At 40.3% G+C, this 24,852-nt stretch overlaps 1 protein-coding gene across 1 annotated transcript; it reads left to right on the plus strand.

The window, feature by feature from the left end:
* The first annotated feature begins 3,765 nt into the window (after positions 1 to 3,765).
* Positions 3,766 to 19,552, plus strand: LOC137278984 (monocarboxylate transporter 6-like). The gene is made up of 6 exons (XM_067811473.1): positions 3,766 to 3,805; positions 6,482 to 6,710; positions 7,021 to 7,214; positions 16,504 to 16,647; positions 18,223 to 18,981; positions 19,410 to 19,552. The coding sequence occupies exons 1-6, from the start codon at positions 3,766 to 3,768 to the stop codon at positions 19,550 to 19,552; spliced, it is 1,509 nt and encodes a 502-aa protein (XP_067667574.1).
* The last annotated feature ends 5,300 nt before the right edge of the window (positions 19,553 to 24,852 follow it).

Consider the following 24,852-nt stretch of genomic DNA (forward strand, 5'->3'; position numbering starts at 1 on the left):
GTGATTCCTCAGTCTGTGACGATATAGCAGTGCACAAAGGCTGTGGAGAATCACAATTGACCCAAGGCAAGGTAGTTTGGCACCCTGTGGTTGATGTTGTTTTAGAGCTACACCCCGATGATGTTTTTGTTACTGTAGCATAACGTTCCGAAAGTTCAGATCTCTTTACCAGTTTTTTGGCCTCAGAAAAAGAGATATTTTGTGTAAATTTTATTTTATTGATCTCCATTTGCTCTTTCCAAATAGGACACTGTTTAGAAAATGACAAATGGTCGCCTGAGCAATTGGTACATTTTTTATAATCACTGTCACAATCTTCTGTTGTGTGTGTCTTCTCACCACAGTGAGCACACACAACAGACAATGTGCAAGTATTTACGCCGTGTCCATATTTCTGGCATTTAAAACACCTGAGCGGGTTGGGGATGTAGGTATCAACTGGGATGTTACAGTAGCCTGCCTTCACTGATTTGGGAGCATTAGGACATGAAAAAGTAAACAGATAGGTGTTCGTTTTAATGGTTTCACTGTTTCTCCGAGTTGAAAAGCGCTTGACGTAGAGTACACCTTGATCCTTCATTTCAGATCCTATATCAAGTTCCGACATATCATCAAACAATCGATTTCGATCTCTAACGATACCTTTGCTTGAATTCAAGGTTTTGTGTGCAGAAACCGTGACCCACGAAAGATTTGATGTTCAGTAAATTAGTTGCTTGTTGCTTTTTTCCGCACTCTACTAACAGGGCACATGAACGTAAGCGTCTTATGTTCTTCACATCCCCTGCAATACCTTGAATACCCTTGGATACAGCAAAGGGGTTCAACTTTAATGGTGTCTTGTCAGGAGTCTCAATAACAATGAAACGCGGCCAATACTCAATCGATGCAGACGGTCTATGGTCAGTATCAACAGGGTCAATATCAAGTGGACGTTTTTTTTTTGTTGGGTTCTCATAAGCCATGGTTAGTTTAAATGGTTCATCATCCGAGCTCCCCTCCCACGACGGAGTATCACAAGGACAATGCTAAAGTAAGCGGGCCTCCAGCTTACAGCACCAAGGATACTCGGATGACATACTCCAGCAGAAGAAATAAAACATTAATAATTCCACCAGATTGGCCCATGAGCCACCGCCTTCTGGGCATACGACTCTAGGCAAAAATATGAATTAGTAAAATTTGAAATTCAGAAGATCCAAAAATCGGCCAAGACCTAATAATATACATCTTACGATTCTCATAATTTTGTGTAACATTACATACAGTAATGCTCAGGGCTTGTCGTGACTAGCCGATTGGTTGAACCGGGCCCATTCAACCTCCCGTGTAGGTGAAGTCAGGGCCGAAGTGGTGTGTTGAGCAATAGGAACACTGGTCTTGCTCCCATTGCCTTCAACCACCAGGATCCCCTCCTCCACCGACACAGGGCCGCAACCCACGGCAAACGGGTTGGTGGACCAAATATCCCCCCGGGTCCACTACGGGGGTGTCGGCGAGCTCTTGGCGTTACCCATCACCCACCACGAGGAGGTGGCTCGCCACGGGTGCCCCTATCCCTAATAAAATCATATGCTTTGCATTCAAACATGAAGTGAATTTCATCTTCTTTCGAGCCACAGGCACACATTGTACATATCTTATCAAAATTATTATCTCGAATATTACATCTCAAAGGAAGTGCATGTAATCTGAGCAAACATACATTTCTTCTGATAGCTATTTGACTGATGGAAGAGACATAATATTCAGTATTTAACAATGACTTAACTTCTTTAAGATATCTTAAATGGACAGATTCTCTGATATTACCGAGGATACGTTGCATATCACAATCAAGAAGTCTTTTCCTAAAAAGGGAAATGAAATGGGGGAATATCACCAACATCCTGACCATACCATACATACCCGAAGCCATAAGCATTTAAAAGATATTTAACCGATGTCGCCCAAGTCACTCGACCAGATGAATCCAATTTCTTCATAAGTAAGTAACACTGTTTGGGGTAACGATCCTCAGACATCCTTAACAATTTACACCAATACATGATGCACCTTTGGTAGTAATCCACATAAATATTTGATCTACCACATTCTGTTAAAATACCATTACTGGAGATATGTTTTCCAACGCCAACAACATATTTACAGAAATTAGTATGAAACATTTCGATCGATTTCTTTTCCTCAAAAAGATTTCGGAGCCGTATAGTAACACTGGTTTAACATTGCTATCAAATAATTTGAACATTAACTTTACAGGCATATTAGGGTATTTATTAAATAATACCTTCAGAGAGAAAAGTGCCTAACTGGCCTTACCTCTACTAGAGTTTGTGTGCACTTTGTCCAGGACAACCGAGTAGAAAATAGAATACCAAGGTAATTATAGTATGTTGATGTTTTGATTGGAATATCATTGTAAAACCATTTTTCATAGGAACGAAGGAACCCACCGTTGCGAAATACCAAAACCTCTGTCTTATCCATATTAACCTCCAGACCCCAAGAGCTACAGTAGTTATGTAAAATATTTATCTTTCTCTGCAATCCTATGACAGTATCATCAAATAAATTAAGATCGTCGGCGTCCAGTAGCAGAAGTAAGTCAACATAATCCGATCTCACAAAGATACCCCTTAGACCTTAATCCTGCAGCATGATCTGATATTCTGTTATAAACATCGCAAAGAGAAACGGGCTTAAAATACAACCCTGACGTACGATCTACCAATTGACAGATGGGAATGGCGAACTGACACCAATATTTTGGAGTACATATCCCTTAGAACTGAGATTAAGTTGCCTCTTATCCCTTGCCTGAAAAGTGAGTACCAAAGTAGTGTCCTGTTAACGGAATCAAAAGCCTTTCGGAAGTCTACAAACAAACAATAAAAACGACCACCACCTTTAGAAAGATACTTTTGAATGAGACATTGCAATGTAAATATATCATCTGTAGTGGAGTAACCTTTACGGAACCCAGCTGGTGCCTCGGGAATTTTAGCGTAAACTTCTGCGAATCGCTGAAGACGGTTATTTATTACTATACAAAACAATTAACCAAGAACATCCATTAACGAGATACCCCTATAATTATCAACAGTATTAACACTATCTTAGCAGCTAAGTTGCTTCGATAGCAAGTAACCCAGTGATGTTATTTTATTGTGACGCCATGAGATGCGTATCTTCTTCGTGAGATACTAATTTGATATTAGTTGTAAATCAAATGTGTCAGATGGAATTGTATCCGTTTTTCCCCCAAGGAAGAGGTTCTGAGGTCAGGTCATCTCGGACTCAACCCCTGAAATATGTCCATATCTCATAATTTAGAATGTTTATGCTTTTTAGGTTAATGGCCTTTTCTGTATCCCTTAAATTTAAACAACGTTAATTGCAAAGACGATATGCCGAAATAACTCACAATAACCTAACTGGGCATTCAGTGGGATGCGTGAGGGGTTATCAAGAAAACAACATGTTTGCACGTGAAAACGGTCAATACGACTAGCTACCGAAAAGAAACAGATTATACATGGCAATTAGGCCTCTCAGCTAGGTATGACGACAGACCGTCCACTCACGGAAAACGAAAACCCTGGATGCATCTATGAGTCCGGATGAATTTATTGCCTCCCTTGGCTGGCTTTTAATCCAATCAGGTGTCTACGCTGGGAAGTTGAGCGTACCAATTACAACTCACTTTCGCTTCTTAATTTATCCTTGATGACACTTGCAAGCTCGGATGTAAAAGTGGCAAAGATGATTGGTTACTGTGAGAATGCAGAGCGAGCAAAGGCAGGTAATTGATGCATCCAGGGGATGCAGATGTCGAGGATGCCTTTTTCATCTTTGAACGAGATATGTGTAAAAAAAGAGTGATTTTTATATTTTCTATTGTCAAACATATAACACGTGTAAGGTCTTATGACACAGTGATGTCTTTAAATGTCCCACATATAAATCATACTAAATGACTATTGTTAACATTGACTACAGAAAACAATGTAATGTGTCGGATTGACTTGCTGTCTAGGGGACACTGTAGTGTGACAGAGTGGACGGCTGTCTAGGAGACAGTGTAATGTGTCGGATTGACTTGTTGTCTAGGAGACACTGTAGTGTGTCAGAGTGGACGGCTGTCTAGGAGACAGTGTAATGTGTCGAATTGACTTGCTGTCTAGGAGACAGTGTAATGTGTCATAGTGACTGGCTGTCTAGGAGACAGTGTAATGTGTCAGAGTGACTGGCTGTCTAGGAGACAGTGTAATGTGTCAGAGTACGATATCCACATTAAACAATATTTCATTAGGCTAGCCATTCGTATTATTTGCATCAACATGTCAAGCGCAATAAGTCTGATGATGTGTTGTACATCTTATCTGTAACGATCGTTTTATGGTAATGTACTAGACAAAGAAATGAATCGCGTCCGTGATCATGATTGTGAAACTCCCGAGCACTGAGGATAGACTTGGTGCAAACCGCTGGTCATAAGATTTGGCCACATGATGCAAGACATCTATTTATGACCAAACACAACATTGTTGACACGCCTTACAAAACATCGGCACAAGTGGTCATGTAAGATTATTGCAACAGCGATGTTGTTACGGTTAATAATTTGCCGTGACAAAAGGTGTGAGAAATCAGATCAGAACCGGCAAAATATAACACAAACAAGTCTAAAATATCCAATATTATGTATTACAATACATGTTTCCAGTACAATGCAACTGAGTCAAATCTAAAGTAATGGGTCCAAAATATAATATAACTCACCAAATTCTTGGTTTTCAGTGAAACACTTATGCTAAATGTTATGCAGCAAGCAATGTTAGATATAGGATAAAAGTCGACGAAGAGGCAGACAGATGTAGATAACGACACAACTCCAGTATAACGCTGTGTGTGAATCCGCGCTCTCTCGCGCGCGTGTGTAACACAACAATCAGCCTTATATATACACAGTCACTGATTCTTGAGCATTCCAGCGAAGAAGGTTCGCGGCCGGCCACATGTTTACCAATAGACAAAACCACACAACAAAGTGGGGCAACTCTAAAGGCGTGTCACTAAAACACTATTACCAATGATAAGAGTTTATGATAAAAATATCACCCAAAACTCTAAATATTGTGACCCAATAATTACTATCGCTTAGTCAATAATTGTACAAATTACAAAAAATAGTAACAGATTTAAACAGTAAGCCTGTCTGTTTCTACCTGTAGCAACAGACCAGGTGTTATTGTCTGAACTGGACATGTTTCTATGAGTGAGTTAGGGAGTTATGGTTTTACGCCATTTTTAGCAATATTCCAGCAATATCACGGCGGGGTATACCAGAAATTGTCTTCACACATTCTATTCGGTTATAAGAATGAAGATCTATAATTCTGTTTATAACATTCAAAGCTCGCAAAGGTCAAGATCTCTACAAAGTTGGTCCCAGAATTGTGGAATCCTAGGGCGGACATTACGCGTTGTCACTCCATCAGAAACAAGCAACAAAAAGTAAAATTAATCAAAGCGTGACAATGACACAATGCGTCATTTCGACCAATTGTCGCATTGTCACCCTTTAGATAAAAAGAAAATGATCAACGTAACAATGTCCATTCTGGGATTCCATACAGCATCTCGACCAAGTCTGATTGTATCTTGGGGAGGCTTCTCACGAAGTAGCATGTGTCTGTGAATAGTTTTACCGACAGTCTTCGGTCACAGAGACGTTCACAGCTCCACCAAAAGGCTTTGTAATGATGATTTCTGCCTGACTTTCTTATCTGATGCATATTTACTTGTAGTGTCTATTGATGTGTTCTCTCAGAATGAATAAAACGACATACCATCAAAGTTTATTTTGCATGTTTTTCCTATCATACAAACGGTCAACAAAATATCAAAACTGAACTCATATACAGCGAAACAGAAAAAATCACCAAAACCTGCAACAATATCTTTTAAAACCGAAACAAACGGAAAATTATTCGTTCGAAATGGCAACAAAACTGTATCAGTTACAACTGTTCTGTTTTGGTGTACATGACTTCAGTTTTGATGATTTGCTCGCTGTTTGTATGGTAGACTTGATTGTCGCACTCAACTTTTTTTCTAGCTACATGAGAGAGGCAGGTTAATAACTGAACCAAACAACCTAGAGGCTGACATCATGAGCATTGATCAACACATTTGGCATACAATAACATACATAAACCAAGTCAGCAAGCCTGTCACACCTGACAGAGCACCCAGGGTTCATAACCCAGGGCTTGTCCAACTTTCTCTTTTATAACTGTAGCAACGCTCCTGTGTTTGTTTGGCATTTTGTGGCACATGACAATGGTCATGTGAAAACAAAATGTCTTAGTGCAAATCCTGTCCTGTTATTTTGAACAAATGCACACAGCTTGTACCATTTAAGGAAGGTTAGAAGTGGTTGAGTCAATGATCAGGCATGAAATCTTATCTTCAGTTATGGCTGTGTCGAACCAAATCTCCATTTGGACAACTTCAAACTCTGATGATCCTCTTTTCGCAACGGTTGCCACACCAAACTCGCCTACATTGGAAAAGATTCCTGTCAACAAGTCAAGGTCATTACAAGGTTTCCAGGAAGGTGCAACCAACCAGGAACCGGACCAAGGAGCATTGGCGTCTTCCAGAGAGATACCCGAGTCTACCAGCCATACCGAGAAACCAGGGTAAGAGACATAACTGATAACCGTTCATAGTATCTGATGAATCTGGAGATGCACTGTGCATACCCCTTCCCCTCCAAAACTTAAATTAAAAAAATATGAACAAATTCAATGACCCCCATCACTAGCTCCTGCAGGCCATGTACAAAATTAATGCCGACCATATTTTTATGGACAAAATTGATGACTATGCCTTGTGGCCACCTGAAGGAACACATCTTATTCTCATTTCAATGTGTTAATGGCATAAGTCGATATTAAGAACGTTGTCAAAGTGGATTCAAAGTCATATCCATTTTGTTTATTATGATAGTGCCCAGACACCGGAACTGACGTCATCTGCCAAGCTGATAGTGCTAGTTTCCTGCATATGCATCAACTTCCTGTCTAAGGGTTTTGCCCTCGGTCTGGGAGTCGTGTTTGTCCAAATCCTCGACGTCTTCAGCGCAACCCGAGCACAGACGTCACTGATGCAGTCGTTATGTGTCGGCATAATGTACACAGGGGGTATGATCCTTTATTACCCATATGATAAAATTGTCGAATTCTGATTGGTCAATAGCCAAAGCATACGAAACCATGCAGGCGCACTTGCCAGTGTGGACGAAGCGTACACCCCGTCCAACCTGTCACGTGACATACTACACTGGTTGTACGAGTCACCCTGACCTTAGATGGAATGTGGCTGTCCAACGGCTATATGGCGACGGTCTGTAAATAATCGAGTCTGGACCAGACAATCCAGTCATCAACAACATGAGCATCGATCTGCGCCATTGGGAACCGATGACATGTGTCAACCAAGTCAGCTAGTCTGACCACCCGATCCCGTTAGTCGCCTCTTACGACAAGCATAGTCACCTTTTATGGCAAGCATGGGTTGCTGAAGGCCTATTCTACCCCGGGACCTTCACGGGTTACGGCGTTTTGAAAGGGTGTAAGACCGAACTGTAACTTTAAACAATTAAGCATTCAACCTTCGGCAGACTGAGACGCAAACTGTTTCGCCATAATGGGTCCTGATCGGTCATAAAGGGAGATAACTCTTGATGGCTTAGTTTATGATAAAACTGATAGAGTTTGAGGTTTTGTTAAATGGCAAATGAAATGCAGAAATATTATACGTTTTCTATATAGTTATTGACACAAACAAACAAGAAATTGTGGCAACATTTTTTACTCTGCCTGTACCCATATTTTGCATACGTCAACGTACACAATCAACCGTTGGGCGGCTACATCCCATCTGAGGTGAAGGTCATTTGTACAACCCGTGTAGTACGTCATATGACAGATTTGACGGAGTGCGTTCTGTGTATTCTCTCTCTCTCTTTATTCGATTTCATATTCTATATATGTATATAACTATAAATACATAACACTCTATTTGAGAATGCACAAATATGTAAAGTTCAGAAATCATATATATATATATATATATATATATACATATACATATACATATACATATACATATACATATAATGAACACCGTGTGGCTAATAAAATATGCACTTAGTTTGGACTGTTTCGTAACCTCAGCCATATTTCTGCCACCTTCGTGAGGAAGCCATATTGGATGTGGGGATTAATACGCTTCATTATGAAACACAATGTGGCGGTTTGTGTTACCTGTATAGATTTTGTGCTAAGATTTTCATAGCTATGAGGTAATGTATATTAGCATTTACTAGGTGTTATATCTCTCCAGGACAAAGGTGCGAGTGGTGACGAATGACTCCATTGCCGTCGTGATCATTATTTAAGTTAGACCATTCGTGACCTACTCGTGTTATTCCAGGACATGCCGAATAGCGCCTCGTGCCCCTCTCGAATTTCATATTGGCGTAGGAACATCAGAACTTCTTCAAACAGGAATGATAACTCTATGCCTGTTTGATTCCTGTGGTACTTAATATCATCGACGTACTCATACATAGCATTGCTGTTTTTGTTTTTGCATGTTTGAGACACCTGAAAGGAGAAATACATATTGTTAAAGACATATTCTGACGTAACTATTACCACATGTTCACCTTACATTTCCAAACAGAATTTGTTTCATTCATTGTGCATATGTTTTTCACAAAAAGAAATTAAATAAAAATAAAAATAGCTACATTAAATCCCACATCAGAAACTCCAAAATGACTATAAAATATTTCTTATACTGAACATTCGTGTAACCTTGCTTTCATATCCCAAGTGGAATCTTATCTGAATTCGCTGAAAATTATAACAATGACCACAAAAGTCATATGACTATGTTCCGCGATGTGAGATATATTCCCCGTGTTAAAGATTACAGATGATTAGTTATGCAGATGTAATATATTTGAACTCCTCTTATTACATTTGCTAAAACTGTTGGTAGCGCATGTATAACAAAAGCAAGCCCGCAAGGAAAACACTGAGTTGGACCAGTGAGAGCCGTTACGTCAACAAATACACAAACCGTCACTCGCATGTTTCTTATCAAAAGTTCACATAAGGCAGCACAATCCTGTTAGCAAAGTTCTTTCAATATACTTTCAATATGACGATTCATATTTTCATGAATTTTAAACAAGAACATAATGCCATAAGCGATTTAAGTGTTCGTGATTATTTTTATCAAAGCACCGCATTCATTACGCGCGTATTGCCATGTCGTATTTTCGCACATGACAATAATAAACGTATATATTGTGTTTTCGTTGACTTAGCGTGCATCTGACGCGGTAGACAGGTGTAAGTTATAGTAGATGTTGTCAAATGGAGGTGTACATGGAAGATTGATGTCAGTTATATATTTGAATCGAATTAGTTGTATTTGCGCGTTAGATCGTGTGTATAGTTAGCCTCTATTGTAGTGAATAATTTCAGAATAATTCGGGTTTAATGCAAGGCGAGGTTTTGTCTCCAATTCCTTTTCCCTCTTATCTCAGTGATATTGAGACTTTCTTTTTAGAAGACAACTGTATTCCTGATAAATGTAAAGCCCTAAGTATTTTTCTGTTAATATATGCGGTCGACCTCGTCCTACTTTCTGAGTTAGTAGAAGGTACAAAAGCACTTAGATTCGTTGTTGAATTACTCTGTTGAATGGGGACATGGAGTTAATACCTCTAAGACAAAAATGGTCGTTTTTGGAAGAGGTGGGAAACGTCGGTAAAAAGAAAATTGGTGCTACAATAATTGTAGCACATGTTTGGGTGTTGTTTTTAACAATAACAATAAGTTTAGAATCGCTCAAATCCAGCTTGCAGATCAAGGCAGAAAGGCCTTTTTTCGCTCACTAATAATGTAAGGCCACTCTCTTTTAATCCTCAACATCTTGTGTGGGGTTTCTGATTGTTATATTGGAAGTGTGTTAGGATACACATCAGAGGTCTGGGGTTCCCCATAAAGCACTTAATATAGAAAGATTACATTTCTTTAAAAAGATTGTTAGGAATTAAAAAATGTTCATGTACTTCTATAGTTTATGCAGAGTTAGATCGTTTTCCTCTCATATTTGACAGACGATTTAATATGTTAAAGAATTGGTGCAAGTTGTTTCACACAAATAATCTTATCCTTCGAAGCTGTTATGAATGTTTATATGAGGAAGTAGAGACCCATATAGTTGATAATTGGGCATATTAGGTGGATAATATTTAATCTAACATTGGTTTCAATGAATTATGGCTTAGGCAAGAGATATGTCCTGCTTACCTACCTGTTGTAAAGCAACGAATTTTCAATCAAGCATCTTAAGAGATTCTTAGTAGTTCATCAAAACGTGTAATTTATAGAAATATTATTGATAATTGCAATCTTACCTATCTAAAGCTATCGTGTTTTATCTAAATTTCGACTAAGTTCTCATAATTTATCTATAGAAACTGGTAGATACAATGAAGTAACAGAAAGAGAATGTGCTTTTTGTGAAGACGACATTGAAGACGAATTCCATTTTGTATTAGTATGTCTGTTACATTAATTACATAAAACCATATTACTATAGATGTCCATCAATGCGTTAACTTATTCAACATTTAAGTGTTAGAAATGTAAAAAGGTTATGTAATTTAGGTAAATGTTTGTATAAAACCTGTTGTCTCGGAGTGAGTGAGTGAGTGAGTGAGTGAGTTAATATTAAACGTCATATCGTCAATATCTCAGCCATATTGTGACGAGAACATTCAACAATATCACCATACTAGGGATCATGGGGACTTACAGTACCTTTGCTGCCTGCATGGACCCTAGTTGGATTTACATCATCCCTTCAGCCGCTGGACAGTGTGTGAGATACTAGCCAAAATTAAAATAACATGAATGCTACGATTAAAAACCTGGTAGACTTAAATTTACATCAAATGTTTTAGGACTTACGTACCCTCTCAGGGGGACAATTATTTTACCGTACTTCAACCCCCTTTGAGGGTACAGCCACGAACGATTTGAGTTACTTATTCAATCTTCCAATTATAAAATATTTACCTATTTACAATTCATTTAACAAATCTAATTCCTTTAAAAATGCAATAATTAAAAGAGGACTAGTATTGCCAAAAAGATCATTCATGGTTCGTGCATTAAAATACTGATCCCTTGTGATGGAATTCTCAACACAGTCAAGTAGGATATGCTTGACTGTGATTCTTTCATCACAAGGGGTGCAGAATGGAGGATCCTCACTTTTCAAAAGGTGTTAATGAGTATATCTCGTATGGCCAATACGACATCGCCGCAAAATGACCTCTTCAAATCTGGACTAACAACCCAAGTGGGTATACCCAATATAAGGTTTTATTGCATGTACTTTATTTAAACCCACTTGGGTGTCCCACTTCTTTTGCATCAGATCACGCATATAAGATCTAATGATGGCTTTATAATCACTGTAAGGACTAACAAGTGGTGTCACAGATTTGTTGAGTGCTGCCTTAGCAGCAAGATCAACCAGTGTATTCCCTGAAATGCCTACGTGGCTGGGTAACCAACAAAAGACGATGTCGTATTGCCCAGTGGCAAGAGCATTATACAATTCAATAATTTCTATGAAAAGTGGATGTTTGCAAGAAATATTTTTAATAGCCTGAGGGCAATAATGAGAGTTTGAAAAGATTATATACTGCTTATGTTTAGGGTGTTTTTGAATATATTTGAGAACTGTTAATGTGGCGTTTGCTTCTGCAGTAAAAATAGAGCTGTTATCTGGAATTCTAGAAGATATTGCTCTCGATCCAATGACGGTGGCACAAGCTACTGCACCACCGTCTCTGGAACCATCTGTAAATAAGGGTTTGTAATTGCTATATTTAGTTTTTAATTGATTATATTCTTGTTTATATTGTAATTCATTAGTTTCTGATTTTTTAAACGATGTTAATGTTAGGTCAACTTGTGGCCTAACCAACTGCCAAGGGGGAGAAGAAAGAAGACGGAAAGGAGCTATATTGCTGGCAGCTCAATGCTGGCAGCAGAAATAAATGGTTTAATTCTGTGCCTGAGAGGCGGAACAAGAGAAGATTTCATGTTGTATAAATGCAAACGACCTCGCAAACCGAAATCATGTACATCCCTTATTGTTATATATTAGAATGCCATATTTCCAGGTTGTGTCATATGCTTTCTCAAGATCAGAAAAGATAGACACAGCGTGTTGTTTATTAATCATCGCATTTTTCACAAATGATTCCAAACGCACTGAGTGATCGACAGCACTTCTGGTTTTACGGAAACCACATTCTATATCTGTGATAAGGTTATTAGTTTCCAAGTACCAAACAAGTCGATTATTTATCATGCGTTCCATGGTCTTGCAAAACCAGCTAGTTAGTGAAATCGGACAATAATTGGACGGATCGGCGTGATCACGTCCAGGTTTAGGTATTGGTACGACTATGGCGTCACGCCATGACGGAGGAAAGATACCCGATGTCCAAATATCATCAAAAATATTGAGAAGAGTTTCTAGGCAGGATTCTGGTAAATGCTTCGGGAGTTGATACTGTATGTCATCAGCTCCTGTAGCAGTGTCATGAGCTTGATCAAGAGCGGTTTGGAGCTCATGAATAGAAAAAGTTTCATTATAATCTTCCCCATTATCTGAGTTGAAATTAAGAGTTCTTTGTCTTGCTGTCTTTGATACTGCTGGAATTTAGGTACATAATTCAAAGAGGAAGAGGGTTTAGCGAGGGTTTTACCCAGTTTATTAGCAATATCTGATTTATCAGTAAGCAATTGATCTCCATGTTTCAGAAGATGGACACTAGATTTAGTACCTTTACCTTTGATTTTCTGGACCACGTTCCATACCTTGGACATAGGTGTCCGAGAATTAATTTTGGATACATAATTTTGCCAAGATTGGCGTTTGTACGCCGCGCTTTAGCATTTAAAATTTTAAATTTATTTAAATTGTGCACCTTGGGATGGCGACGGAAATAATGTTCTGCTTTTTTCCTTGCCTTCCTAGCTTGTTTGCATTCATCGAATATGTGGAAGTGCAGAGGAATTTGGTATACACTCAGCAGCTATGGAGTTCATCCGAAAAGCATTTAATAGCACCAGGAACGTCAATAAAACGTCCAGGTTTAAGTTTTGCAGCACATGTAAAGCCCAGTTAGCTTTTTCAAAATTCCGCCTTGATGATGGAGGAACATCAGATGGAGGTACAGATTTTAGTATAGTAGGAAAATGGTCACTTCCACAGAGATCATCGTGGACTGACCATTCAAATTCGTTTGGTAGTTCTGAATTTGAGAGTGACAAGTCGAGAGCAGAATAGGTCCCTGTACCAGGGTGTAAATATGTGCTGGAACCATCATTATAAATACATAAATCATTGTTAGAACAAATGTCCTCCAACAATTTACCTTTAGCGTTTATAGTTACACTACCCCAGAGTGGGTTGTGCCCATTTAAATCTCTCTTTACAATACAGGGCTTCGGGAGTTGATCGTAGAGAGGTTGAAGATCAGTTTTGTGAAACGTCGAAGACGGTGAAATATAGAGAGAGCATAGTGTAAATGCTACAAGTAAAGTAATTCTCACTGAAACAGCGTTATTATTAGAAATAAGTGAGACAGGGCTATGTATAATGTTTTGTCTGACTAGAATGGATGATCCGCCAGTGGCCCTATCACCCAGAGGTGAAAAGCAATGATATGCATTAAATTGACGAAGGTCAAATGTATCTGTGTGTTTTAAATATGTCTCTTGGAGACATATCGCTGATGGTGTAAAATGTTGGACTAATAGCTGTAATTCATGTAAATTAGTCCTCAATCCTCTGCAGTTCCACTGTACAATATTATAGGAATAAACTATCTTTCGGGGGGATTTATTGGGGATCTACCCCGCTCTTTTTTGGACTGCGACAAGCTATGTGCCCTAGAATGTGCCCTTCAGGAGACCCATATTTATTGAACAATTGAATTTTATTTTATGACCCTTTAGGAGCTCTGAAACTTTGTTGTTTTGAAGCATCAGGCTTAGGCTTAGGTTTACTTTGAACAGTTTGTTGACTAGCAGCTGTCGATTGAGACTTTGAGTGTGACTGGGATGATGATGATTTCTGATCAGAAGGCTTGGATGTACTTGGAAGTGATTCCTCAGTCTGAGATGATATAGCAGGGTACAGCATCTGTGGAGAGGCGCAACTGACCCAAGTCAAGGTAGTTTGGCAGCTTGTGGATGATTTTCTTAATTTAGAGTTGTACACAGATGATGTGTTTGCTACTGTAGCATAACCTTTTGTAAGGTCAGATCTCTTCACCAGTTTCTTTGGTTCAGAAAAAGAGATATTTGGGGTAAACTTTATTCTGTTCATCGCCATTTGCTCTTTCCAAATTGGACACTGTTTTGAAGAAGATGAATGGTCGCCTGAGCAGTTGGTGCATTTTTTAAATCACTGTAACAATCATCTGTTGTGTGCGTCTTCTCACCACAGTGAGCACACACAGCAATGTACAGGTAGATACACCGTGTCCATATGTCTGGCATTTAAAACACCTTGGGGATATAGGTTTCAACTTGGATGTTACAGTAACCTGCCTTTATTGACTTAGGAGCATTTGGAGACGAGAAGGGAATCAGATAGGTGTTTTTCTGGATAGTTTCATTATTTTTCCGGGTTGAAAAACGCTTGACATAGAGCACACCTTGATCTTTCATTTCGGATGCTATGTCAAGTTCTGACATATCAGCAAACAGTCGATCACGATCTCTGACAATACCTTTACTTGTGGTAAATCGATGCAGACGGTCTGTGGTCAGTATCAACAGGGTCAATATCAAGTGGACGTTTTGTTTTCTTTGGTGGGATTTCATAAGCCATGGTTAGTGTAATACGGTTCATCATCCGAGCTCCCCACCCACCACGCAGTATCACAGGGACAATGCTAAAAGCAAGTGGGTCTCCAGCTTGCAGCATCAAGGATAAACGGATGATATACTCCAGCAGAAGAATTACAAATAACTATTCTACCAGATTGGCCCATGAGCCACCGCCTTCTGGGCATAAGACTCTAGGCAAAGTTCAGAACGTCAAAAATGCATTTCAAAATCAGAAACTATCGATGAACAATTAGGTCAAGACCGAAATTAAAAGTCCAAATCAAAGTTGTGCAATGACATATATATGTAGTCCATGCACAGGGCTTGGCATGACCAGCCGATTGGTTCTATCGGGCCCATTCAACCATCCGTCTAGGTGAGGTAAGGGCCGAAGTTCTGTGTTAGGCAAACAGAACATGGTTATAGGCCCGATTACCCTCAACCACCAGGATCCCGTCCTCCAACGACACGGGACGCAACCCACTGCAAACGGGTTGCCCAATTCGGCCACTCCTTGCGACCAGCAATGGGGTGCTGTGGACCTAGCTGACCCGGGTTGTGAGATGTAAACATGAGACGGACGGTCCCTTTAAGTAGTGCGTTACCCGTGCATCACACGTGACACGGTGAGCCAGAGGAGCTTACTGTAAGCGGGGCGTCCGTGCTACATGTGTGTATCAGTCTCGTCTTGTCTTCTGTCTTGTCCAGTCATCGTGAATAAATGTTTTGTGTGCCGGCCGGCGTCTTGATTGTTATCCCTTACAGTGTCCACACGGGGTTGGTGACCTCTTGGCGTTACCACCACGAGGAGGTGGCTCACCACGGGTGCCTGTTGTCTTGGAAATAAAACGTTGCTTAATAATAGTAATTAATAGTCTCTGTAATTCTCCGTTATAATCAATGTTTAGCCATCCAATTGTACCAACTCTCGTGCTTGTAAGCACCACCGTTTGTCTGTAAAGACAAAGGTAAGTAAAGACTCTAAATCTGAATAACAATCATCAGTTGGGGACGGGTCTTCTTGGAGGTTACGGAAAGGGGAGAATTGTGACGTCTGAATTGCCCGAGTGATAGTGTGCACAATGCAAGACACTTAATGTGGTTCTGAAGGGTAAGGTTCCTAGGTATGTACTAGTAAATTCGGCATGTTCAGCTCCAAAATTTAGAACCTACTATGAACATTTCATCTGCGGTTGTTAATCATACGGTTATGACCATGTTCGTTATAAGTCTTTCAACCTAAATATACTTCAAGTGTTTGAGACCGAAACAATTGTTCCTTGTATCGTACTTCGTTAAAAGCCTGTACAGAATAACCATAGCTTACTTATCTTAAACAAAGTAAAGTGCGCATACATATTGTTGTATATTTGTTCACACTGGTTAGGAATGGATATATATTCTGTATAGAATGTTATTATATTTTTAGCTTTCTATTCTTTTTTCCCGGCACACTCTGAACTCTTAGCTGTCCTGTTTTCTCCAGCTATAATCTGCAGTCCGATAGTCCAGAAGCTTGGGCCGGCAACCTCTGTCATACTGGGAGCAATACTGTCATTGGGTGGATGTGTCGGGGCCAGCTTTGCTCCTAATGTGGATGTGCTCATCGTCACTGTGGGATTTATAACAGGTACCAATTTCAATACATATTGAACGTCAGCTTTTCTCGTTTACTCCAACGAGGGTCGCGTCATACACACACGAAGAGTTGACTGCATGATTAAACAAGGTCCATATGTTCTTTGGTAAATGACATGTCTTCCTAAAGAATTCTGCATCATTTTTTAACAACTCGATTCGAAAACTTCTTTGCACAAATGAAAAGAGAAAACAAGTCAACCATAGTTACGTGTCAAAAACGGTAATTTTGACGCAGGGTGCATTTGAGTTTACATATACTATGGAGCAGAAAAAATGAGACTTTTCACAGTGCTGTCTATTTTTCATTTTACATTATAATTTCATAAAATTTCTCACAGATGTGTCTGATGCCTTGTCCTTAAAGGAAATATATCTTAGTAGTCGGTCAGTCCTGTATGCATTGCTGAATTCGGCGCGGCATGGAATCTATTAAAGTGTCTAGGTAAGTTTGGGGTAGATCCATCCATGTCTGGTCAATAACATGACGCCACTCGAGGATGCTTTTGGGTTCCAACTTCATAGCTTTGTACTTTATGATCTGCCACACATTTTCTGTTGGATTTAAGTCTGGTGACGCAGCAGGAAAATTTAATAAGGTCACGTGATTGGCTTCCAGCCATGTCAAGGTGTGAATTAATTTGTGGATCGTTGCATTTTCTTGTTGAAGTTGGAATGGGATTCCACCTTGACCTATGTGGGAATCTAGTACGTCTTGCTCTAAAATATCACAGTATTTGCGAGAATCAAATCTGCCCTCCATCTTCAACAGAGGCATCACACCGAGTTTACTGATGCCACCCTATACCATGACACTTGGAGATAACTTTGGTACCATTTTCAAGCACTTTCCTCCCTGAGACCACCTCTTCCTCATTATTCTGTAAAACTGAAATTTACTCTCGTCTGCGAAAATCACATTGAAAAAATCCTGGCAGCCATACTTTCTACACCATTCAAGTTGTTTAGCCTAATGGTCATCTGTCATGAAGGGGACTTTTTTCGGTACCTGTTTAGCATATCCAGAATTGTCGAATTGTCCATTCTGATACGACAGCAATCTGTTTGGCAGACCAGTTGGAATGCAGTCCCGGCTTACGCCAGCTCCTGCTTCGATTCTTTTCAAACTTCTGTAAACTGATGCCCTACTAAGGCCTGACAACTTCACAAGTTTCTTAACTGATCGCACACTGGATTCATACAATGCCTAATTCGTTGAGTCATATTTACCATTTCGTCCATTCTGTCGTCTGTTAACAACAAGGTCACGTGACCAATCCGAAAGTGCATGTAAGAGAGATAAGCGCTTGACACACATGGGAAGTCAACTCCAATAGCCTATATTAGTGTCCGGCGATCTATTCGCGTATATTACCAATTTTCATATATGTAACATGTGTCTCATTTTTTCTGCTCGATGCTATATATGTGTCACAATGAAAGAATTTTCATTGTAATTAAGATACAATCGTAGACAGTTTTAGCTTTTGGCATCTATAAAAATAACGTATTGAGCAAGGCGACTTTTGTCAGCAGTTCTTGATACCACGTGCTGTGTTTATTACAGGATTTGGACTATGTTTAGCCTATTTCTCGTCCTTCATGGTGGTGAGCACAGTCATGACAAAACACAAGACCGTGGGAGTATCTCTCATCAGTGCTGGGGCGGGATTTGGCGCCTTCTTATCCCCACAGTTAACCAGACTTCTACTTGATGTTTATGGATGGAGGGGGGCGTTTCTGCTTCTAGGGGGAATCAACTTTAACTTGTGCGTCCTAGGATTCACGATCCGCTGTTTGACGAAGCCTTTACTTCTGAACAAAACTTCGAGATTAGACCCCAAGCCTAAAACCAAGCTGTTTAATATCCGCGTATTAAAAAATGTATCTTACACAATATTTGTATTTTGTCAATTACCAATATGGACATTTTATGGTGGACTGCTCATTTTCATCGTGGACATTGCTGAAAACCGAGGCTACTCTCTAGAGGCTGCGTCGTTACTACTTTCCGCCTTCACAGTCTCCGGAGCTGTTGGAAGCCTGCTTGGAGGACTTTTAGACTCGGTGCTGAACATACCTGCTCTTCTGTCTTCAGCTGTAGCCCTTTCTGTGTGTGGATTGCTCAGTTTTGGACTGATCTACTTTTATGATTATGGTGCGATGGTTGCACTGACAGTGGGTCTTGGGATTCTGATATATGTGGTGGATGTGTGCATTCCTATTATCGTGCATCAACTGTGTGGTCACGCTATGTATGCCTCAGCTTTGTCTTTCTACTTTGGCATTTCTGGTGTTGCCAGTATAAGCAGTGGACCTTTGAATGGTGGGTAGGTTTTGGGAGAATGCCTTGCATACTTTTGTAATTGATCTTAAAATATTCACAAAAATAGCTTTTCAGTTTTCCAAAGCAGTTGAAAACCTTTCATAATTGGATTTTTTAAATGCCAACGTTCCTGATATATGGGGCGGTCTGTAAATAATCATAATCGAGTCTTGACTAAGAGCATCAATCTACGCAATTGGGATACGATGACAAGTCAGTGAGTTAGCGAGCCTGACCACCCGATCCCGTTTGTACATTGACTAATATAGAGAGATAGAGAATCTTCTAGAGCCCTTTCCTCCCCAATTCGTATTTGCGCACACGCACGATCCACATACACGCCCACATGCGCTAACCATGACAACCGAATGAATCATATACACACATGAGTTTTAACTTTAACTTGTATTTGTTCCTTTCCTTACTAGGCGCCATCAGAGACCTAACGGGAGACTACATCATGATGTTTTACCTGGCTGGTGGTGTAGCGCCCTTTATTGGGGTGGTCTTCCTGCTTCTGGAACTTTCGGTCCGACGAGGAAGGTCTTCTATGAAGGATGCACTGCCATAAAAGTCCACGTTTACAAGCTTGTAAATGTTTGGAAAGATGATGTTACCATTTGAAGATGAGATGTCCAAAACTTTTCGATTTGAGAAATGTGAGATTTCCAAAAATTTGGAAATACGAGATTTCTAAAGATTTCTACTGTGAAAACACTGAGTTAGGACAGATGAGAGCACTTACTGTTAATCTTAATGAGATTAGATCTATTGTTACTAGATGCTGATGGTGTTACAACTGTGTTCGGGGGAGTGAAGATTCAGGGGTCTTTCTTTCACTATACTGTTTGTAGAAGAATTCAGACATCTTGGATATAGCCTAAATAACTGTATATACACAATTGACTAATTTAAGCCTCGTGGGATGACACCTGTTCAGCATGGGCTAGTTGCAGTTAACACATACTGCTGTCGTGGAATGAGCGTTTGATGCAGCTCCATACACGGACTGGACATACCCAATACACTAGACATACCAATTAAACCAGTCTGGGTCTCAATTACTACAGAAATATAGAAAGTCTCTGTGCTCCTTTTCGTCAGTGTAAGACTGACTATAGATTAGGAACCATATTTTCAGTGTCTAGATGTGACTAGTCAAATTGCTTCCATTTTTTTCTCGCTATTTAGAACTCTGCATCTTTATTGGATAAGAAAACGGACTGAAATTGCTTCTGCTGAGTTGTAGACTGGTTTGACATCTCGCAATGTAATGTACCGAGGAGATCATAAACGGAGTCGGTTGCTTGGGCGATGAAACTTCTACTCTACTTAATTTGGTTGATGATGTGTGAACAACAAATTTAGCATATAACACTGAAATCAAGCTTGATAGTGTTCCATGGTCAATATTGCAACGTTGATGAAAATGGTATTGTATGATGCGGAGTTTTTGTTCCGCTTTTATAATACTCCCGTCTTTTCTGCAAATGAAATTATCCAAAATACACTGAAAAGCAAAAGAAACGTCGTTTGTAAACGTGGTAATAACTGGTGTAATTTTACACACCATAGTTATGAGGACCAAGGCTACAATGAAACGACAACAACTGTTATTGGATAATCAATAGTTTAATATTGCATTTCTGGTTTCTTGAAACATCGTAAACATTGATGACATCACTGAAGGGAGCGAGTGTCAATACCGTGTGTGACCACCGTTGGCAGTGTCAACTGCAGCTCACCTCCTGACCACGGAGTGTACGAGCCATTTCACAAAGGCCATAGGAATTTGTGCCCACACTCTCAGGAACGCTGCCCGTAGTTGGTCTCCAGTTGTCGGTCGTGGTCTGACGTCATTGAGACGTCTTTGGATCTCATCCTACAAATGCTCAATAGGGTTAAGGTCTGGGCTCAGGGCTGGCCATGGCATGGTTTCCACATTGTGTTGATCCAAGAATGCTCTGGTGAGTCTGGCGGTATGTGCACGTGCATTGTCCTGCTGGAAAATATGGTTCCGATGACGTGCAAAAAAGGGCACAACGTGGGGTCTAAGGACTTGATCAATGTACCGGGCAGCTGTCACACCATTCCCTCGTCCTGGACCACGGTTCTGGAAGATTACAGGCCCAAGTGTCTGGTTAAGCCTGGTTCCACACCATACCATGATGCTCGGACCACCCCAAGCGTTTCTCGCCATCACATAAGCATCCTGGAAGCGTTCTCCCCTACGACGCCAAACCCTAGTCCTCCCATCGGTTACGGACACACAATATCGACTTTCATCCGAGAAGATCATTCTTCTCCAACGTCTCTGATGCCAGTGTTGACGCAGTTGTGCCCAGCTTAGACGTTCACGTCGGAGACGTTGTGTAAGAACTGGACCATGAGCAGGACGTCTACAAAAGAGATGGCTGGCTTCAAGGCCTAACCGAACGGTCGCTGATCGCTCTTTGATGGATGCCGATGGTGCCTAGAGCTGTGTCTGTTACTGAAGCGATCTTGCACGTGTTGACGGGCGATTTGACGGTCTTGGTGTTGTGTGGTTACCCGGGGACGACCACTACGTGGACGGTCATCTGTGCTGTTAGTGGCGTGGAATCGGTCTCTGAGACATTCAATCGTTCTAACAGAACAGTTGAAATCAATGGCGATGACAGAAGGGCGTTGTCCAGCATGAAGACGCCCGATGACCCGTTGACGTTGATCTCTTGTTTACCGTGGCATAACTGTTGTAGTCAGGAGCAGTCAGGATGGCAATTTATACACTGGATGCCCATGAGATGCACGTGCATTATGCTTTCAGTGTTGAGTTTGGGTGAAGTGATCCTTGTCCAAAAACAGTGAAAAGTAAATTAAATCAATTTTCAAGGAAAATGTTTTTCGACAAAACTGTATCTTTTTCACTGAAGATAATGTTTCATAAATGTTGGTTGATATTATCAAGTGAAAAACAGTTGACCTAACTATGTCATTGATATAAATTTCATGAACTGAAAACTACGACGTTTCTATTGCCTTTCAGTATACAAATGGATATTGTCGTGCTTAAATTAGATGTTTATTTAACTTTGCAAAAGAATTAACAGAATGGCACATGTTCTCAAAAAGAAAGAGAACGATTAAATTTCATAAAAAATACCATTTACAAATTTACAAAAATATATCAGACATCTTTGTACAAATCTACTTTAAAAATCAAAAACAACGGGGCAGCGTAGTAGTTAAAGTAGTTAAAGCTTTCGTTCTTCGTGCCGAAGATCCGGTTCGATTCCCCACATGGGTACTAGTAATGAAGCCGATATCTGGTTCCGGCGTCATGATATTGCTGGAATATTGCTAAAACTGTCCTCACTCACTCTACAACATTCCATATTCAGTGTTCACCCATGAAAGATCGTTTCTCATTGATGGGAAGTCAGATTTGGATGGTGGTCCACGGACACGTCTGGCCTTTGGGATGGCTCTTTGACCTTCTAGCTTTCTGAAACTTGCATCTGCAAGCCCCTTGGCCGTCATCAGCTCCCTTGATTCCATCTTTGGCCTCACTATAAAATATTTGAAGCCATCGTCGTCCACATCACTTTCCTCTGATGACAGCAGTTGTGCCTTCTTTAATGCTTGCTCATACTTTGCTTTTTTGTGGCTGGGGAGGTCTGCCTGTCGTATGCCCTGACATCGGTTACGACACTTCTGAAGAAAACAAGCCAGTATGCTAATACTTGCATTAAGTGAATGGTAAACTAATGTGAAAATAAAATTATTTTATTCTCACAATGTTATAGCTGGTATTATTGATAGTTGCGTCTTTAGTGCATTAGAACACAAGTGCTACACGGTACAACATGTTTACACCTTGGAAAGATCACTTTAATTCCAGATCACTCAGATTAATACTGTGGGTTAACAATTACTTTATCTCTCAGCCTATAATTTAATCCCTTGTTAATTGATGAGTGAGTCATGTCAGTTAAGATTTATTAACTAACATGTCTACTTCCTTGATAATTGACGAGCGAGCCAATTCAGTTAGTATATCCTCTTAAATCAGCTTAATCCTTGACACTTGAACTCACACTAAGTCGTTTTTTTATGTTTACTTACTGTTGGTTTTCTGGAGTATCTTCTCATGTCGTCATTGTGTTTGTTTTGAATGCCACGTTTCTTTCTTGAGACTATTTCCTTTTTTTTGTTTGTAAAAATCGTGATATACCCACTGCAATACAAATGTCATCAAATTCACAGTCTGCAAACCCATATATATATATTGTACTATGATTACAGAATTATAACATGACATATATGCGCGTTTCGCCAGAAACTGTGAATACTAAATTGTGACTGTCAAATTATATAACATTTCGGCCTTGTCATCCAAAGTCAAGAGTCAAAATTTCCATAATATACTTTTTCAAATACCTGTGATATTTCATGGAAGAAGTATTGACAGTGATTGTTTTGGATCACGTCCTTCTGAAGGCCCCAATTTGAAAACTGGGGACTTTAGAAACACCTTCTCAGAAACCATCACTGTCTATACTACTACGGATTTGCATGCAAAATTTGGTTAAAATTGGCCGAATAGCATTCAAGATATTGACTTCGAAGTGAGCATAGGGTTGGCCGGGAAAAGGATAAAATGTTCAACTTTTTGCCGTAATTAGGTCTTAATTAATCCGATGACGTCATCGCGAGTGTTCCAAATACCATTTGTTATAGCGTAACCATCTGCCAAGTTCAACATTTCATGAAAATCGGTCAAATAATTTAGGAAATAATCACTTTTTAGTTAGCTTGGGGTCGGTCTGACGAAAAGCCAACAATCCAACGTATATATCGTAGTACTAGTAGTATGTATTAGCGAGGCAACGGATGTTTTCAGCTGAGTGAGTTTAGTTTTACGCCGCACCCAGCAATATTACAGCTATATGTCGGCGGTCTGTAAATAATCGAGTCTGGACCAGACAATCCAGTGATAAACAACATGAGCATCAATCTGCACTATTGGGAACCGATGACATGTGTCAACCAAGTCAGCGAGGCTGACCACCCGATCCCGTTAGTCACCTCTTACGACAAGCATAGTCACCTTTTATGGCAACCATCGGTTGCTGAAGGCCTATTCTAACCCGAAACCTTCACGGGTCGTTTTCAGCTAAATGAAACGCAGGTCTCAGCAGTCGTCGCTTCGCTACTACCGTCCCGTATGCTCTGAGCGAGCGTTGTGGACGTGCGTGCGTTGTGGACGTGCGTGCGTTGTGGACGTGCGTGCGTTGTGGACGTGCGTGCGTGAGTGCGTGCGTGCGTGCGTGGCCTCAGTTATAATGATTCACGGCTGGCTGCCAGACTGGCGAAGCGATAGCTGCCTGAAGGTGAATCAAACACATTTGTCTGCGGTCCTCCCGTCGATCGTTCTATGATTTTCTTTCTCTTTTTCGCAGAAGATGAGGCACTTATGAGACTCGGTTCGAATCTCTTGCTTCATTTTGTGGTATTTGGTGAGTTCCAAGAGCACCAAACGAAACTCCTCTTCCGAGATTTTGCTGTCTCTTAGTACTAAAATAACAAGGGGGTGGAGATATGATCTCCTATCGCTATGTGCTTTGATTCAGCCAGAACTCTGACTTTGTCATGTTTCGTCGCTTTGCAATGCAGTCTGCGAGACAAGTACTTGAGCACTAATCCGATCAACCCCGTGGCTCTGGCGATTATTTTGATGCCCAGTATCTCGGGTGTAGTGGCGATGGTGGACAACAAACCAACGTCCACCGATCCTAATCCCATGCCGGATGCTCTAAGAGCAGTGTCTGCACCGTCCACGTAATTAATGGCTTTGCGATATTTCTTGTACACCACTCTGCGACTCTCGAT

The sequence above is a fragment of the Haliotis asinina genome, chromosome 3 (assembly GCF_037392515.1).
Source record: "Haliotis asinina isolate JCU_RB_2024 chromosome 3, JCU_Hal_asi_v2, whole genome shotgun sequence".
Lineage (NCBI taxonomy): Eukaryota > Metazoa > Mollusca > Gastropoda > Lepetellida > Haliotidae > Haliotis > Haliotis asinina.